The 19670-nt window shown below is 43.3% G+C and overlaps 1 protein-coding gene across 1 annotated transcript in view; it reads left to right on the top strand.

The window, feature by feature from the left end:
• ADAMTS9 (ADAM metallopeptidase with thrombospondin type 1 motif 9) overlaps positions 1-19670 on the top strand; it is a 156177-nt gene that overhangs the window by 78394 nt on the left and 58113 nt on the right. The window contains exons 23-28 of the mRNA XM_070390944.1: positions 3440-3562; positions 6196-6300; positions 6436-6603; positions 8532-8801; positions 13087-13248; positions 15490-15666. Of these exons, the coding sequence (XP_070247045.1) occupies positions 3440-3562; positions 6196-6300; positions 6436-6603; positions 8532-8801; positions 13087-13248; positions 15490-15666 (1005 nt within the window). The remainder of the gene's footprint in view (positions 1-3439; positions 3563-6195; positions 6301-6435; positions 6604-8531; positions 8802-13086; positions 13249-15489; positions 15667-19670) is intronic.

The following is a 19670-nucleotide window of genomic DNA, read 5'->3' as shown; positions in this document are numbered from 1 at the left end:
TTTGGATGGGACGTTGTGGCTCCCATTGTCGTGTTTCCAAAGCTCACCTCTCCTAAGTAAGTCAGACTGTTCAAACAGATTCATCAGGTCAAAGGCTGCAGAATCATCTCGCTTTGCAAGAATCTCTTCCGAGTGGGTTTTAACTCTTGACTAGACCTGCTCTTAAAGGAGACAGTGGAAGTCTCCCTGGCGCTTGCAGTGGAGAAGCCACTGCTCTTGAGATTAAGTCCTTCCCAATATGGAAGCAAAAAGCATTCTGGTCCTATTTCAGTAGCTCTCTGGGTTCCCAGGGGAAGCAAAGCAGCTGTCTGCTGTCACTTACGTAATATCTTAAAGAATGACTCTCCTTCCGCTCGGTCCAGCCCCAGCTTCAGCCACTTCATCCCTCCAGCTGACATCTTCATTTCCATGCCTGCGGTTTCTGTCATTAGCATCGACACTCTTCCAAATGCTCCCCATCGCCCAGCGTCCCCAGTCAAAACATGGCTGATCACTCTGCATACACAGAGAGAGTCCACGCCCGCCTCTAATCTCGCCTCCTCTTTGTCTCCATCCACATAACTCTTAGGGAGTCCTCAGAGGGAAGATGCACAGCTCAGGGTCACTGGTAAGATTGGAAGATAACATCTGTTAGAACTGCTGGACCTGTTTTTACCCCTGTCCACACCAGACCAATCCTAGCTAGAGATTTGATCTTCCTTTGCCTGAACATGCAATTCAGGGCAACAGAATATTGTTTTTTAAAATATTGTTTAAGACTCATGCCTGTTCATAAGAATAATTTTGCTAAATGTTATTTAGCAAAAACAAGAAAACCAAACATACTTCTAACTCTGCATTGCAGAGATTACATTATTAATATGTATATGATTTTCTTATAATATTTTTATAAGAAGTATTTTTATAATATTAAGATTAGACTTGGGCTTTTTTAATTGAAGTAAGATTCATGTATAAAATTAACCACTTCAAAGTGAACAAGTCAGTGTCATTTAGTGTGTTCATAGTGTGCAACCACCACCTGTGTCTATTTCCAGAACATTCCCATGGCCCCCAGAACACTCACTGAGCAGTTACTCCCTGATTACTCCTCCCTGGAGCCCCTGGAGCCCACAGTCTGCTTTCTGCCTTCATATATTTATTTATTCTAAGTATTTCATATAAATGGGATCATGCAATATTGGACCTTTTGTGTCTGGCTCTTTTATGTAGCATGTTTTTAGGGGTGACCCACATTGTAACACACCTCTTTACTCTGTTCCTTTTTATGGCTGTGTAATATTCCATTGTGTGGATATTCCACGCTTGTTTATTCAGTCATCCCTCATTGGATATTTGGGTTACTCACACCTCTTGGATATTGTGAATTGTGCTGCTATGAATGAATGTTCTTTTTAGTACCTGATTTCAATTCTTTGGGGTATATACCTAAGAGTGGTGTTGATGAGTTATGTGGTCATTCTGGGTTAAACGTTTTAACCACCAGTTTTCCACAGAACCTGCACCCTTTTACATTTCTACCAGTAATACACAAAGGTTCCAGTTTATCTACATCCTTGCAACACTTCTTATTTTCCCACTTTTTAATTATGACACCTAAGGTTTTGACTTGTATTTCCCTAAGGACTTGTTGGCCATCTTTTCGTGAGCTTGTTGGCCATTTGTATATCTTCTTTGGAAAAATGTCTATTCAAGTTATTATCCCGTTATTTAAAATTTTGTAATTGTGGTAAAATACAGATAACATAAAATTTACCATCCTAACCATTTTTAAGTGTATAGTTCAATCGTCTTGAGTACATTTATATCGCTGTGCAACCAATATCCAGAACTTTTCATCTTGCAAAATGAATACTCTACCCATTGCCTTGGCCAGGTGGCTCAGTTGGTTGGAGCATCAGCCTATACACCAAAAGGTTGTAGGGCTCAATCCCCAGTTGGGGCGCATACATACAGGTGGCAACCAATCAATATTTCTTTCTCACATCAATGTTTCTCTTTCTCTATCCCTCTCTTAAATCAATAAAAAAAAAAATCCTCAGGTGAGAATTAAATTAAAAAAAAAAACTCGACCCATTAAATAACTGCCCATTTGCCCTCCACCCAGCCCCTGGCAACCACTAGTCTGCATTCTCTATGTGTGCCGAACCAGCTCAGCCAAGGGTTCGCAAGCCTGAGGGAGGGCGGCGAAGGATGAAGAAATACAGACCAAGAGAGTAAGCTGGGACTAGGTCAGTGATGGCGAACCTATGACATGTGCGTCAGAGGTGACACGCAAATTCATTTTTTTGGTTGATTTTTTTTTGTTAAATGGTATTTAAATATATAAAATAAATATCAAAAATATAAGTCTTTGTTTTACTATGGTTGCAAATATCAAAAAATTTCTATAAGTGACACAGCACCAGAGTTAAGTTAGGGTTTTTCAAAATGCTGACACGCCAAGCTCAAAAGGTTCGCCATCACTGGTCTAGGTGGATCTTCCTGTGCCTGGCTGAGGCCACAGAGAGAGATCCAGAAGGCACGCTGAGCCTTTATTTTATAGCCAGAGGTAAACAAGGTAGTGGTCACCATAGTTACAGTGTTCTTGTGAGTTTCATTTGTTTTGGCAGCACTTGCTGCACCTCCCACAGCCCATTAGCTACCCAGATAAGATCTAGGGAGCGTCATAAGGTCAAGCCTAATTATGCTAAGAGGGTGCTGCCCTCTAAGCTGGAACTTGTTTGTGGCTTTGCCAACAGGTCGGTCTGAGGCTTAACGCTATAGTCGTGCCCTACATCTATGCATTTGACTATTCTGGATGCCTCTGGAAGTAGAATCATTATCTGTCCTATTGGGACTGGATTATTTCATAGGCATAATATCATTTTCTTCCTAAAAGTTTTAAGGCTGAATAATAATCCATTGTGTGTATGTAGCATACTTTGCTTATGCATTCGTCTGTTGAAGGACACTTGGGTTGCTTTCATTTTTTGGCTATTATGACTAATGCTGCTATAAACATATGAGTATATTAATCTCTCTTTGAGACTCTGTTTTCAATTCTTTTGGATATATACCTAAAAGAGGAATTTCTGGGTCGTATGGAAATTCTATATTAAATTCTTTGAGGACCTACCAAACTATTTTTCATGGTTCTGGTAACTATAGTGTGAAAGGTGTAAAAATTATTGAAATGTACTCTCCTTATTCCGTGGATTCACAGTTAAGGAACTGAACTCCTACAGACATAATTTCAATGGAGATAGAAATAATTTCAAGCGTTGTCGTGATAATTTGTACAAAGCAGGATTACCTACTTTTACCTAATTTCTCTGGGTGCCTACCCTCTGGCCCACAGTGATGGAACTACTTTTTCTCTTGTAGAATGTTGTGTGGAAAGTAAGAGAAAGAAATGTTGCTGAATTGTATATACTTGTGTTTTGTTTCTTTCCCCCAGTGCAGTGTCACTTGTGGACGGGGATACCAGCACAGAGTGGTGCAATGCATCGCTGGGACCTATGGCGTGTCAGTGGTGGATGTCAGTGTCTGCAACGCAGCAGCTAGACCAGCTGAGGTCCAGGTGGGTCTCCTTCGTTCAACTCCCTTATTGGCTTTGGGCACTGAGATGCCAAAATTTCCTAGTGGTTCTTTTCATAGGCAAATATTTAGGTAGAGAAAACCATTGATTAAATTGTTCTGGATTTACTTATTTGTTACATTTTTAATGTAGTATTTTGATGTACCAGTTTTGTTCTTCTCTGGTCATTTGAAATGTATGTAGGTTTGATTCTGATTCTTATTGAATGGCAAATGTTGATTGTTTGGTGTTGTTTTCTTTGTTGTTTTAATGATTTCAATGTAAGGTTCAGCAAACAGTGTCGTATGTTCAGGCAGCAGGTCCTGGTGCTGGGTTGTTCCTGCATCTCACTATTGACTGTGCTCTTGAGCTTCTTACCTGTGCACGCATCTGTGTGCTGGAAATATTGTATAACAATGGCTACTGTATATCTCTGCCCAACTTGACATCAAGTTGGTGGCTTGAACTAGCCATGGTGAGAGTATTTACAGCACAAAAGTCAGCAAATATTACATATTCCAGGGTTTTATTCACTGTTTTGTTGATTATTTAGATGTAAGAAGGTGATGGAGAAAATAGCAATCATGCAAATAAAACTTAAAAGAGTCTAGTGTCTGTAGCTGTTACATTATGAATAGCACAAAAATTAAAGAAATGTTTTTCTGGTATTTGAAAATCACTATCTGGTTTAGCAAAGAAATCCTTCATGTCATTGGTGAATGAGCCAAGTTTGTACATACATCTTTATTGTTTCACTTTCACCTTATGCTTAAAAGTAAACAAAACATCAACTAACATTTATGTCAGAACTACACTTGTCTGGCAATTACAACCATAGTTTTTCAACAGATTGCAGAGTTCAGCAAAAATCATCAAAACTATTCTATGAGAATCAATTGACTGTATGGAATTTTAAATGAAGAATTCTATACTTTATTGTTATTTGTAAATTGTATGCTGTGTATCCTTTATATCAGTAAAATTTATAAGAAGCATATATGTGCATGTGTAAACATATATCTCTCTACACAAAAGCATGCACACCTTTTTCCTTGAGAGCTCATTGGCGATCACTCACCAGCACACCACTCTTTGTGGGCCTTGATTTGGGCATCCTTTTTTGTGAAGAGGAGACTTGGGTTTGCACATCAGCTTTGCTAATTGCCAAAGACCAGATCGGAACACAGACTATGCCCAGAACTCGTGCTCCCAGGCTCCATCTGGCAGGACATGGGCTCTGTTCTGACACCCTTAGTCTATGCATGTCGCCATGGTTGTCTATGGATGAGGCAAATCAGAAAAATAAAGGAATATGGCAGTGCCATCCATGCTGTCACTGCTGATCAATTAACCAAACACAACTTATGAGTTGTGTCGTCTTTATTTTTATTACTTTACTGAAATATTTCAAACCACCATATTATATAGGCCTGTGAAGTGCTAGCTATTACATCTGAGCAGCCATGAAGTAAGGACTTAGCAGCTCTCTTAGAGATTCAAAACATACATTTCTCTCTCAACTGTTCCATAATATCCAAGGGACTAGAGGGCAGCCCCACAGTTGCAGCACGTGATTCATTTCTTCTTGGTAAGAAAATATCGCTGTGGCTTTCTCTGGACCATGGACAGAGGAATAGGTGAGGTCAGAATGTCCCATTCAGATCCTAAGCTCCCTGGAGTCAAGGATGCCTTCTTCTCCCAGCACTTCACACCATGCATAACTTTGCAGGCGTTTTACGGACGAGTATTGAACCAAAGAATATTTGCTAACCACTGAGGCTGGGAGTGAATGTGAGCAGGTGTATACTTCTGTTTTCCCATTTGTAATTCTTGGAATATTATCTACACACAGATGGCCTCATTCGTTAGAGGGATTTTTCTGGAGTGATTGAGGGGTGTCATATAAACCTAGTCATCGGAATATGGAATATACCTCTTATAACTAGATTTGACCTTCAGGACCTCAGGAGTTATCTTTAAGTAAACTCAGAAAGCAAGTTCCTGATCAGCGAATTCTGATGAGGAAACTAATTGAAGTTTGGGAACAAAGTTTGGCCTTCAGAATTTTGAAAAATTAACAATTGATCATTTTAAAAGGATATTCTGCTCTTTCCCAACCTATCTTCCATTTTACAATATTTTTTCCTCTTTCCACTTGAACAGGTTAGTAAATATGGTATTAAAATCATTAAGTAGACCCCTAAAAGGCACCCACAAATTGACTCAACTGTATTCCATTTACAGTTAACGAAATTGGGGCTGGCCTTGGCCAGTGCGGCTCAGTTGATTGGAGTGCCATCCAGTTCACTGAAAGGTCACGGGTTCAATCCCCAGTCAGGATGCATATGGGAGGCAGCCAATCGATATTTCCCTGTTACATTGATGTTTTTCTCTTTCTCTCTCTTTTTATCTCCCACCCCCCCCCCTTTTCACTCTTTCCATAAATCAATGATTTTTTAAAAGTTTTTTTTTAAAAAAAGAAATTGGGGCTGACAGATAGCATGTTACTTGATATCTCTCAAAATCACACACAAATCTGAAGTGTTAGAATTTTCAGTTTTTCTATTTTTCTTTGCCATGCCATGAAAGAGTGCACTGACGTAAAGGTAACTGGTGTCCCCCCGTCTCACATCTAGGACTGCGAATTGCCACCTTGTCACCCTCCGCCGGCTGCCCCCGAAGCAAGGAGGAACACGCACGGCGCCCCAAGAACCCAGTGGCGATTTGGGTCTTGGACTCCAGTAAGAAATCGGGTGGGAGGAGCTGGGGGGTGGAGGGGGGAAGGTGCTCTCTGACATGACCATGGAAAGTGGATCACTGTCCAGGCAGCGACCGCCTCCATTAACATCTCTGCATGATTTTGCTCCAACACCCAGTGCTCAGCCACCTGTGGGAAAGGGACCCGGATGAGGTATGTCAGCTGCCGGGAAGAGGACGGCTCCATGGCTGACGACAGCGCCTGCATGGCCCTGCCGCGACCACTGGCAGAGGAGGAATGTGTGGGGACCCCCTGTGGCCAGTGGAAGGCTTTGGAATGGAGCCCTGTAAGCGAGAGAATTTGGGCACTGGGGGAGGATTGGGGAGCAGTAAGCGGGGGGACTAATAGGAGGTCTCAGATGTCGATGGGTAATATTTTAGAATTGGACTTAGATTGTGATTTCACTTGTTGTGCTTCATACATGTGCAGCTGGTATAAATCTTAGCCAGGTGTACAAGAAATGCACATTTAAAAAAAACATGTAAATCAATTTACAATGGCCACAAGCCCCTCTCCGGTGGGGCTGAATGGAAACCAGTCACATCAGAATGTCCTAGGTGTGTATGGGACCCAAAGTGACGAAGTCTGAGTGTCTCCTGCATCCTGCGGTCCCTGGAGGCCAGTGGCTCTGGGCTTCCCTGCCAAGAGTAGGCAGTGAGACCCCTCCTCCGGGGCTGCGACTTGGCCTCCGTGCACACCAGGCACCATCTACGGGATTTTCCAAAAGTAAAAAAAAAAAAACAACTTTGTCTTTAGGCAGCTTCTGCTTTCTGCCTTGTCAAAACCAGGGTCCAGGAAATACAAACTGAGGATAGGCAAGTCCAGGAAATACAAAACTGAGGATAGGCAAGGAGACATCAGGAGGAAAACAGAGGCTAATATGTCAAAGATATCATAACGTATATAAAATTTGAGAGGTAGATTCAGACAGAGCTGTGTAAGCATCCAGACCTTGTCATTTACTGGCTGCATGACCTTGAGCTTCTGGTTAAAGACCTGGAGCCTTAGTTTCTTCTGCTCTTCAAAGAAGACCAAAAAATACCTACCTTCAAGGTTGTGGTGGGAATTATTTGAGATTATATATGTTCAAATATGTAGCACAAGGTAGTGCTCAATAAATGATAGATAATCTCATCCTCATGCTTTGAGTCTCCAAACATACATACATACATACACCGGGTACAACTGTTTACTCAGCAGGTATTTGTTAAAGCTCACTGTACAAAGAGCAGTGAACAACCAATAATAAACTCCTTTCCTTCATGGGGATTATTTCAATCACTGAGAAATAGGTATATGATATAGGACAGGGAGTGGTACTGGTAAGTGCAGGGATACTTTAGCAGAGGAATGGCCTAGAGAAAGCTGGGACGTGCTCTCAGACAAGGTGTTCGGGAAAGGACTGACGTTGATTGAGCAGGACTGAGGGAATGAGGGAGTAAGCCACGTGGGTACCCATGTGTAACAGCAGGTGCACCGGCCTGAGATGTGCGTGTCCTTGGCGGGTTAACGAAGCATCCAAAAGGCCATTTGGCTGGAACGCAGGGAGTGGAGAGTGATAGGAGGTGCGTCAAAGCGATAGCTGGTGGCCATATCACTAAGGGTCCATAATTCAAGTAAGGACTTTGGACCTTGACTAATGTCCAAAGGGAAGAAGACGTTCTCTGACATGACCGTAGAAAGTGGATTGCTGTCCAGCTAGCGGCTGATTCTAATAACATTTCTACACTCTTTTGCTCCAACGCCCAGTACTAAGCCACTTGTGGGAAAGGGACCCGGATGAGGCATGTCAGCTGCCAGGATGAGGAATTGGAGAGTCACTGGAGGGAATGACATGGCATGGCTTTTGTTTGCAAGGGTCACTGTTTGTGATATAGAGATAGCAGGCCTGGGGTCAGGGTCAAGGTTATAAGCAGGAGCCCACATGGAAAGCTACTGCAGTAGTCCCGGCAAGGGAAGATGATGGCTTGGACGAGAGAGGTGATGGAGGAGGTGGTGAGAAGTGGCTGGGCTGGGGTTATGTTTTGACCTCTGAGCTAAATCATTTCTCAGTGAAATGGTATGGGATGGGAAGAAAAGGGAGGAGACAAGGATGACACCAAGGTTTTGACCTGGTCAACTGGGTGAGGAGGGGGCAATTTACAAAACATGCACATTCATGAATTCCTGACTGCCGAGTGACTGACCCCTTCTCTTCCTGACCGTTCCCTCTAGTGTTCCGTGACGTGTGGGCATGGTAGGACGGCCCGGCAAGTGATGTGTGTGGACTACAGTGACCACGTGATTGATCAGAGCCAGTGTGACTCAGATTATATCCCAGAAACCGCGCAGGACTGCTCGCTGCCACCGTGCCCACGCCAGGCCCCAGACAGGGGCCTGGCTCAGCACCCTTTCCAAAACGCGGGCTATCACCCCAGGAGCCTCGGCCCCAGCCAGACCCACGTGCTCGGGGGGAACCAGTGGAGGACCGGTCCCTGGGGAGCAGTGAGTATGACTGTGTCTTTTCCTAATTTGCCTTCTTCTCCCACTGGAGGCAGTGTTGGGGGTGCAGTGGGGCATGGCCTAGAAACACCTTTGGAGCATTTTTTCTCACAAGGGCTGACATGCATTTTCGCTTGTTTTGGGGGTGACCACAGTGGGTTCATTGCAGTGCCTGAGAAGGCATCATAAGCTCCCTTGACTGGGGGGAGAAGGGAATGTCCCTGCTGAGTGCAGTGGCCTCAAGAAGGCACTGTGAAGGCCATGATGCCGGAGCCTGGGGGCGTTAAAGGGGCAGAGGCGCTTTTCTGAAAGGGAGCGCTTCGAGAGCCTCATTTTCCTTTTCGCTATTTCCTTGACCCGTGAGATGTCAGAGCTTGTGGCAGTAGATCATTGTCCTGGGTGAGGGGTGGGTGACACACGAGGCCGGGTGAAATCTGAGCTGAAAGGGGAAGTAGCATACTCTTCAAGCCTCAGTTTCCTCATCTGTAAAACAAAGTGAACCATCATTCTGGCTTTGCTGGGCTGTAAGAATCAAATGCAACCATGCCAATAAAGTGCTTGGCACTCAGCATGCCACAGAGGGAGACCTTAATAGACGTCATCAATCATCTTTATTATTGCCATTGTCCTTCAAATTGAGGAGACCTTGAAAAATATCCAGTATTTGAAGAAAAGATATGCTTTTGAATGTTTTATTTTTTACTAAATAATTTTCCAAAAAAAAAAAAGATTACATTGTGGTTACTGGCCATGTCTCATGAAACCGCAGGGAGCCAGGAAGCACGGCCTGCAGAGCCAGGGCTTACCTGTCACTCGGGGTCTTCTTTTTAATGATTTGCTACGTTTCCTTCTAGTCCTGCTAATTGTGTATAATTATGTGTGGACTAAGAAGGATTAGAAGGAGGCTGTCTGTTTCTCACGTGGTTGTTCAGGGAGTCACACCGACGCTCCGGGATTTCTGATCAGCCACAGCACATTTGCGAGTGTGGGTTGTCTCTCAGCCAAGTGGCTGGACCTTTGCCATCTCCTGCTCCTGACTTGCTTCCTGCTTGTCTCCCTTCGCCTGGCTCAGAAGGGAATCAAAGGGTGACTAAGGGAGGTAACCACAGGGTGTCCCACAGTTTTTCTGATTGAAGAGTACGGAACGCATGCATGTGTGTTCTAAGGAGAGCACTAGGAAGTTTTAAAAAACATTTGACAGCTGTTCTTACTTGGGACTGCATTTGGGAAAGTGCATTCCTTTCAGACTGAATGCTTCTGCCCTGGGCAGAGTTCCCAATTAGGGAGGATTAGGTAACCTTTTTTCAGCAGTGGGCAGCACCATTCTTCCCCCGAGTGTGCCTGTTTTTTGTTCGGGGATTTTTTTCTAAGTTAAGGACCATGATTTTTCAGGCCAGCCTGTGCTGCCTGACCTACTCTCAGGAGTGTGCGGGGATCTTCCTGTCTCTGTGGCAGAAAAGGCAGCAAAGAATCATGAACCCGAGAGAATGCGAATGTCAAGTTTATACTGGATTCTAGAGTAAGGACCTCGTTTTACACTAGATTTCGCAAACCCTGTGTGAGGTTTTCTGTGTGTTCTCAATTAGGGGTCTCTGGTTGCAAGCAAAATAAATGAAAACTGACTCAAGTAAAAGCATTCACTTAGCCCCAGCACAAGCAGGGACCTGAGCACCTTCGGGGATCTAGCTCAGGGTTTGGCAGTTTTCTTCTGCAAAGGGCCAGGTAGTGACATTTTTATCTCTGTGGACCATACAGTCTCTGACACAACTAACCAGCTCTGCTGCTATAGCAACGCAAAAGCAGGCACAGACAATACATGGGCAGGCATGGCTGTGTTTCAATAAAACTTTATTTATAAAAACAGGTGGCAGGCCAGATTTGGCCCTCGATTTGGCCCTCGGGCTGGGGTGTGCCAAATCCTGATCTAGCTGGACCAGTAACTAAAGAATAACTTCTTTAAGGGGGTTCTGTCTTAATGAATCCCTTTCACCTCTGAACCACCCTTGAGTTACTCTACTCAGTATTCAAATTCCCAGGTGAGTGTGATTGGTCCAGCTTGTTCTACTTACTCACACCTTGACCAGGGATAGGCAGAGTATCTTAATAGACAGGCCTTACAAGAGAATTGTGCTGCCAGATGTAGGGGAAATATATGGCGCAGGTAAGATGTCCTTACCTCTTGGTTTTCTAAAGGCCATTTTTCCTTGTTTTGTGCAGCGGGGATAATAGAAGCAGGGCTTTGTTCAACGTCTACCTAGAAAAATATGTCATCTAAAGAGAATAGGAAACTTGTTAACAAAAGAGAGGCCACAAGAAATTCTGCAACCTAGGCACTGTTCCCAGGCAACACTCCACGTGTGTGTGGGAGGAGGCAGACCCAAGCCCGCCCTGGGTTTGGAAATGTGCGGTGCGATTTCAGGGCGGGGCCGTTCAATTGCTTGGCCCCCGAGGAGCACTCTCCCCACCTTTCCGTCTGAGCCTCAGGAGGAAGCATCTGATTGGCCAATGGGCAGCTGTAGATGAGCTCGCCTTGGATCAGGTACCCGTCCTTGCTCCCCTGGGCTGTATTGAAGCGGTTAGCCTGTGGCTTATAGAGGTACCGATTCCAGAAACATGAATGGAACCAGCAATAAAGCCTGAGACCAGTGTCGTGGGAGTGACAGGGGCATCGTGATGCCATTGAGCCCTCCCTCAAGGAGTTGACCATTTTGTGGGGCCATAACACTCACAGGAGGCTTAATAAAGAAATAATACAAGATTTTATCATGAAGGGAAAAATTCAAGGGCCAGAAGATATATTCCAAAACTATTTATATATGGAAGAGCCTCCCAAACATTTTAAATCCTCGTCCCCAAACAAAGCTAATTAAAATAATAGTTCTCTGTGTTTTTTATTATGGATTAAGCTGTTTAAAAAGTAGAAAACAAATATTTTCAAGTTTAGAGTAAGTGTACCAGACCATCTGAACATAGAGGTAGAATATTTTAAAACATTCAAAAATTTAGGTAATCAAAAATTACCTAAATATTTTCTCAGACAGAATTCATAAATCTGTTTTCTTCCTTTATACATGTTTTAAAATTAAACCCAATATATGTTTAAGCCACTCATATTTTAACAAGCATAGGTAAGGAAATTGAACTGAGGTCCAATGTAATAAGCAAAGTACATTCACATCGTTATAAGAAAAAGCTGACCAGCAAGAAGCAGTATTGGCAGGTATTTTGAAATAACGCAGGTGTGGCCTGAGGTTTGATAGAAAGCACAAGTCAGCCACCAGAACCCGGAACTCAAAACATTGTTGCAAATGCATTGGAGATGATAACTCGTGGGAATTGCTTTGCTCTGAGGACTAGATGGTTATCACATAGGCAAACTGTTAGGGGTCAGAGTGAAGGATACTAGCAAACACATTGGGTTTCAAAAGATAACGAAGTTATGAGAAGAAAAACACACTGAAGTTGTAGATAAATAAGAGAGCTATGAGAAGCCCCCGTGGGAACCTAACTGCAATGCAAACATAATTCTAGGAACAACCATGAGAGGGAGTGCTAGCCTGAGCCTCCATCCGGAGAGAAGTTGATCCCTATGGAATTCAAGGGAGTTCATTGGGAAATAGAAATAAGGATGGGAACAAACCTTGCTACCATCCGCCACGAAAGCAGACCCTATTACGAAGGGAGAGATGGGAACATGACTTGTGAGAAACTGATGTCTAAGTGGTGCTCCATGTAAGTGAATGAGTTAACATGAGAGCTTCGTGTCCACAACTGGCTATTCGTTACGCATGTCATTTGACTCCCGTGCTGTAAGGGAAGCCCCAAGTTGGTTCTAAATGAGCACTTGGAGTTTTGGAAAGAAAAGACTTTCTCAGTAGACTGGGGGGGTCAGTCCACACCTGTGTACCTGTCAGAGGCCAGGAGAAGATAAAGGAGGACTGTAAATACGGCTGCTTTGGAAACCACAGCACATTATCACTCATAGACACGTACTGAACACTGACATGTATAAATAAAGGTTTATAAATGTCCATGGGACATTTATTGGACACCTGCTCAAGGCCTAACGCATGCAAAGGAGAAGCACGTTTCTGCCCTCGGGGTATTTATTTTGAGACTTGCACATTAAACAACCTCACAGAAGGGAAGTTCTCACAATTGCTTTCTGTCCATTGTGAACAATTTCTGCCCCACTTGCCTCTGACCTTCCCACCAGCTGTTTTTTTATGATCCTAAAATGGAAACCGAGATGAGGATGGATCTGTTGACTGATGTCTGATGTGTTCAGTGTTCTAGTACCTGTGCTGGCGGGTCCCAGCGGCGTGTCGTTGTATGTCAGGATGAGAACGGATACCCCGCAAGTGATTGTGTGGAAAGAATCAAACCCGATGAGCAAAGAGCCTGCGAGTCCGGCCCGTGTCCGCAGTGGGCTTATGGCAGCTGGGGAGAGGTGAGAGTAAAGTCCCTTTGTACGTGCTTTGGAAAAAACAGTAATTTTGCTGACCAAGTTGTGTTATTTTTCATAGTTTATTTGAAGGAAGAAGAACGAGCTCCAGTTAAAGCTTCTTTATTTTGGAATTAACTAGGAGACCTGTCTTAATGCTAGACTACTTTAAAAGTGTGTTTTTGATCAATTATAGACAGCTTGATTAAGCAGGTTAGAAAAATGAGGAAAGAATGCAGATAAATGCTAATTTAAATTGTTAACCTCTGCTGGTTAAAAAATGGAGGAATCTTTAAAAGTGATTGAAAATGTATGTAAAATTCGTCAATGGAAATGTTGCCATCTTCATAGTTTTGGGGTCTTTTGATACACTCTTATTCTCATGGTGTAATCTGTTATTATTTCAAACCCCAGATAAAACCAGAATTAATAGGTCCTGTTCTTCCTATCAAAGGTGACTCATTTTAAACATGGCAGTGAATAATTAGCTGTATTCTCAAATAATGAAATTCTTCAGCTGTTACCTTTTAGACCTTTCTAAAGAGTTGCCTGCTATGACTGATGAAAGACGATAGAGTATTTAGACCAGAGAAAACTGGGTACCAGTCCCAGCCTTGTAACGTTGCCAAATATCTGTATCCTCTTCTAAACATGGGAATGATAATGGCATCAACTTCATAATAATCTTGACTGTTATTTGAGAGAGTGCATGTCAAATGCCTAGCACATAGCCTTCAATCAAAGTCAACTGCTATGATACAAGTTATTAGTAGTAGTAATAATTATTATTATGATTATCATTACTATCATTATTAAATGGGCTTTCGACCACTATTGCATGTAGGGCTTATATACTTATTGTTTTGTGTTTAACTAACCAAGAAGATATCTCTCTACTTTTGAATTTACAGGGAAATCACATATTTAAAGCTTCTTGAGTGTTTCTGTCTTGACTGTACAATTTATAATAATAAAAGTGTAATATGCTAATTAGGACAACCTTTTGGATGAAGCCAAGGCTGCAAGGGAAGCCTGGGTCCCGGGTGCTGGAGGGAAGCCAGTGCTGGCAGCTGGGGGAAGGAAGACCTACTCTTGCATGAATTTCATGCATTGGGCCTCTAGTTTATAAAATAAAACATGAGGATTAACATCTTGGAGACCCCAGTGCCAAGGGGGGGGGGGGGGGGAGGCAAATGAAGTGGTTGGGCCCACTAGTACCCCTGGCTAACGGGAATCGTGTCCACATGTCACGGTTTCACGCACGCAGCCCAGTAGTCCTGGGCAGTCACATGGAGGTTTCTGTTGACTTTCGTTGACAGTGCGTCATTCTGGAGGGCTTGGCTGAAAGGCAGGAAGGGGGAGTCAGGCTTTGAGAGTCATGTATCATGGTTTTCCCAAAACTCCTCAAAAGCTGTGTCCTGCGGGGCCCATGATTAAGCTTCTGTCATTGGACTGGAGCCAGAAGAGGGCAGGCTTTGGCGGGATGCTTGCTGTCAGCACAGACCAGATCATCCGGATTCTGCGGGAGATCTGGCCCTGGCACAGCAGGGAGGCCGCCCGTCCGTGTTCCTGGAAGTGAGCACAGGGGTTCCGTCCAAGAAACACATCTCGTCCCTGCCTCGGAAGTTCGCATCCAGCCAGGAGTCAGAACCCGATCCAGCAACCCGTCACGCTGGGTGTTCATCTGTGGGGAGGGTCAGAGTGGTGCTAAGATTGGGAGATAACGTAAAATAGCTTCTCGTAAAGATTGGCATCCCAGAACAGCCAGAGGTTGGCACAGCTTCTGAGAGATTGCCAGGAAGTAAAACTTGCCAAGTCATTAGTATTTCCTTTAGGTGGAACCCTGTGGTGTTTTGCATATTTGATGCTTGATTTTATACTGTAATCTTAGTCTAAACTCTTGCTATGAAATGTACCTTATCAGATTAATTAACCTCTCTTAAGCTTAGTTGCCCCACATGTGAAATAGGGCAAATGATTATTCTCTCCTCTGGGTGAGATCATGTCTCTGAGAGCTTCCGAGCAGGGGGAGAGGAAGTCCTGGGTAAGCGCCCGCCCCCCCTCGCTGAGCCAGAAGGCGCCAGTCTGTTGTAGGTGGGCTGTGGATAAGTCAGAGTGCTTTTGTCCAGAGGCTTGCTTGCCCTGTGCCAGGGTAGAGTTTGGCTGAGAAAAATTTCTTAGGGGAAAAGAAAGTTTGCCATTGGCTGTTCAGACAGCTAACTGTCGCCTCCCTTTGCCTCTGTGCAGTGTTCTAAGCTCTGTGGCGGAGGCCTGCGAACCAGGCTGGTGGTCTGTCAGCGGCCCAGCGGGGAGCGCTTTCCAGATCTGAGCTGTGAAATTCTGGACAAGCCTCCGGACAGGGAGCGGTGTAACCCGCACGCTTGTCCCCAAGACGCGGCATGGAGCACCGGCCCTTGGAGTTCGGTACGGCCCTAACTCTTAATGTTCGTTAGCCAGACTGTCTAGCTATACACCCAGTTCTGCGGCGTTCTGAGGCCCTCCTCTGCGGCAGGCGGTTGTCATGCTCACAAGGGCATTCATTCCCTGGCAATAAGCAGGTTGTTGTTTTCTTCATATCGATACCCAACAGAATGGCTTTGTGTGAGGTTGCCAAAGGTACTCTGCAGAATGCATGTCCCTCCTGCCAGGGAGTAGCTTCCTTCCCTAGAAGAACTAGATGAGGTACGTTTGGATTTTTTAAAAGAAACTAACTAAGTAACTTAAGGTAGTTGGTCAGCTCCAAACTGATTTACACAGACAGCTCACTAGCAGGCAGACCTTCCTTTCCTTAGCTATGGTGGTTTTGACTTTGGGGAAAATGCCTGCTTATTGAGGCCAAAGCAATGTTTTCTGCAGTGACTCAGGTACATCTCCCACCACAGTCACCTCAAAGGTTGTGCCCATAAAATAGACTGAAGTCATTTGGAAAATGCAAAAGAGCAACATGGACTCCGTGACCTGGTGCTTTTCACCGTGTCTGAAATGTTCTCTTTCTTCCACGAAGACACGAAGCCCATTCGAGACCATTTTTTGCTTTGGACCTAGGCTTCCTTTGCTGAGCACTTAGCGGGCACTGTGAGACTGCCTTGCCGCTCCGCACTGGGCAGAAGTCCGGGGCAGCTCTTGGCAAACAGAAGGATCAGCTCTGTCAAAACAATCCTCTGGCGAAGTTGTGCTGTGACTTGTGGAGCCATTAGGGCCGTTTCAAGTAAATGTACTAAACATTCCTGTAAACACATTAATTGCACTGAAGCTGAAATTACAATATATTAGGTCATACCCAGAATTTTTTTCGTATGGTTCTAGGAGTAGTAACTATTCCTGGAACCAGCTAAAGAGCAGATTAACTGACGTGACATGGCTCCTACCTGTTGACGCTTCTAAGTCAAGGTTGCCGTGTCCCAGGTTGAACACAGTGATACAACCACTGCACCTTGTAGTAAGTAGGACTCTAGAGGCGTTCAGCGTGCCATCTCAATGGGCGCTATTCCCTGGGCTGTGAGGATTTTTCTGAAGAGCTTAGAAGTGCCAGAATCAGAAGTGCCAGAATCACCTGGAGCATCTTGCCCGTGGTACTGGCACATAGGGATGTGCTTAGAATGCCAGGCACATCCTCTGGCATTCTTAACTTCCCCAAGTCACCATCACATATCATTCCTCATGAAATTCTCCCTCTTGGGCCCGTATATTTACACCCTGTTTGCTCAGCCCACGCCACCGCAGCCAAGTTATGTTTCAAAATATCTGCTAGCCCTCTAATAAGTTGTGTTTCTTTCATTTGACCAAAAAACATCTAAACGTCAGAGGGTGTGTGTCTGTGTGTATACCCACTATAATACAATAATGTAATATATATTGTATAGTATATATACAGGGTCAGGCAAACGTAGGTTTACCCTGTGATACACTATATAACATATATTGATTTCCCATAGCGTTCTCTTCTTAGAATCCTTCCTAAATTCAGCTCAAACTTTTTTACACAGGATCACTACCCTCCCCCACAGATATTTTAAGAGCTTAAGTGCTTAAATTTTAAAATTATGATCTGCTATTTAATTTAACTGAATACTTTACATTATTTTTACTATAGTTGTTCTTCTTGGGCCTACAAAGAGTTTTCTGAAACACATAGAAAAACAGAGATTTTAATCCTCTGTTACACACATTTTGCTGCTTCTGATTTTAGTGCTTCCTTTGTAAAGTGATCATTATTCAAATATATATTTAAATACCTCCACGGTCTAGGAGCAAGGCCACTCCTGCAGGGCTTTTAACTGTGATTTTTAAAAATTTAAATCAAAAGCATTTTATTTAAATATATACATTTGTAATATATTACTTAAATATATGTAAGTCTTTTAGATTCTTAGGGTGGGATTTTTGTTTTACTTTTATTGATTTTTATGGATGCTTTGGTACAATTTCATAGTAATTCTAAATTTAAGCATACCTGAGTGAATTGTGTTATTAGCCATAAAGCCACTCCAATGGTGCTCCACCATTGTAACTGACAGTGAAATTAACAACAAAAAGTACATTTGAGGTGCTAACAAGTTGCTCTCAAAGGAAAGCACACTAGGTTTCTGAGAGACCAAGGGTAACAGTCCTTCGGCCACTTGCTTTCTCGTCTGTCCCCACGCACTCCCATGCTGGAGGTAGTGTCCGGAAGCAGTGGCCCCTGAGCAAGTAGGCCTTCCCAAGGCCAACATGGAGACAGCCCGTAAATCAATTTCAACTAAGGAGCAATATTTAGGAAAGAAACTCCTAATCACTGTTAGCATGGCTTCAGTCTCTAAAAGGAAGCTCCTGTAAACATAGGGTTCAAACCTGTTCTAGACCTTAGTTCTGCCTCAAGTCACTGTGGACTAAGTCATGATTATAAGAAACATCCTCCAAAAATTCAGCCTTCTCTGTCCACCTTTTCACGTGTCCTTGCACTCTTAGTCGGTACTGTTTTGTTACTGAAATGAGGTTCTTCCACTGATAGGCCTTTGGGTGGCTCCTGCAGCCGCCCAGCTGCGGACTGTAGTGAGTGCACACGCCCCCTGACTAGAGGGGTGCATTGGAAAGAGGGCTCTGTACTGTCAAATGCAGCCCAAAGTAGGTTAAAAACCTGCAGCCTTCTGGAGTAAGCTGACTCATCAGATAATTAAAGTGAAAACGGTGGCTATGTGAGTGATGTCACCCCTGCAAGCTGGTCCCATTGCACCCCTCTTTCACCATGCTCCATGTGTCTGCTGGCTGGCCATCTTGCCTACTGTTCTTGCCTAGGAGAAATTGCTCATTCGTGTTTTCCATGACAAACCTAACAGCAGTCTCTGAGCCTTGCGTTAGGTGATGTGAAATAATGCTTGTCAACCCGAACAATGAGAATTTATGAAGGAGCAGTGCTTTTGTTTCTGCGTGGCCAGCTTATGAATTTTGTCTACCTCATTTTCATATTAAAGTTTGCAGCTCCTGTAGGTAGAAGGAGGAAATGTTTGACATCAGCTATTTTATCACCTCACTGAATCTCTCTCTAGCAAAATAATAAAGATTGTAAACATCTCTACCATATTTTCTGAATACAGCTTTAAGCAGCCAAGTGTGGTATTATCTGAATATTTTGGGCAGTACAGATTTCAATGTGTTTATATAATAAAGTATAATTTATTTTTCCACGTTATTTAATTTTATATACAGTTGTTTAAATCGGTGTTTATCAGTAGGCTGTAAAGTCAAATAGGCGATGTGAACTAGAAAGGCATTGTGTGTTTCTTTTGGTTTTAAAGGATACAGTTTAATTTTGTACTAGTATATCCCCTGCAACCTGTTCCATTCCTCTCCAACTCTGAGTAGCCAAATGACAAGCTTTATGTAATTGGACAGTTTAAAGCGTATATTCCAAAGGCATACATTAAAAAATATTTTTGAATTGGAAATGATGCTTAGTGATATAAACAAAAATATCTGGGGCTTAACATTTGTTTTCTTTTCCTTTTACTAATACCGCAGTAAGATTCACTGAGTCTGAATGATGAAATAGGAATGCCCCATTTAGTGAATTTATAGAGAATGATAAAGCACAGCCAGAAGACAAGTGTGTGATTAGAACAAATGGTTCTGCACATGTAAGAGGAGCTAGGTATAGGAAAAAGCTCCCCAAAATTCATCAGACCTCATTCTTGTGTTCAGATAACTGTAAAATACTTCCACATTTGTCATCTCTGTTATTTGTTCGCCTGCAATACATTGCAGAAATCATTTCTTATTAAAGAAAAATAAACAAAACACTGTAACAATACACTTAGAAGTTTTAAGAGATCCTGCACTTTTCAAAAAATTATAAATCATACAAATGAGCCCCGACACCTACTGGTGCCACATTCCCTACTGAGCCTCCAGTTTTCATTGTAATTTGTTATGGTAATTGAGGGTGAAAGGAT

This window comes from Myotis yumanensis, unplaced genomic scaffold (genome assembly GCF_028538775.1).
Source record: "Myotis yumanensis isolate MYYU_CA2020_CCGP unplaced genomic scaffold, mMyoYum1.0.hap1 SCAF_14, whole genome shotgun sequence".
Taxonomy (NCBI): domain Eukaryota; kingdom Metazoa; phylum Chordata; class Mammalia; order Chiroptera; family Vespertilionidae; genus Myotis; species Myotis yumanensis.
Note: the sequence above shows the minus strand (reverse complement) of the source record. Positions and strands in the feature narration are given on the sequence as shown.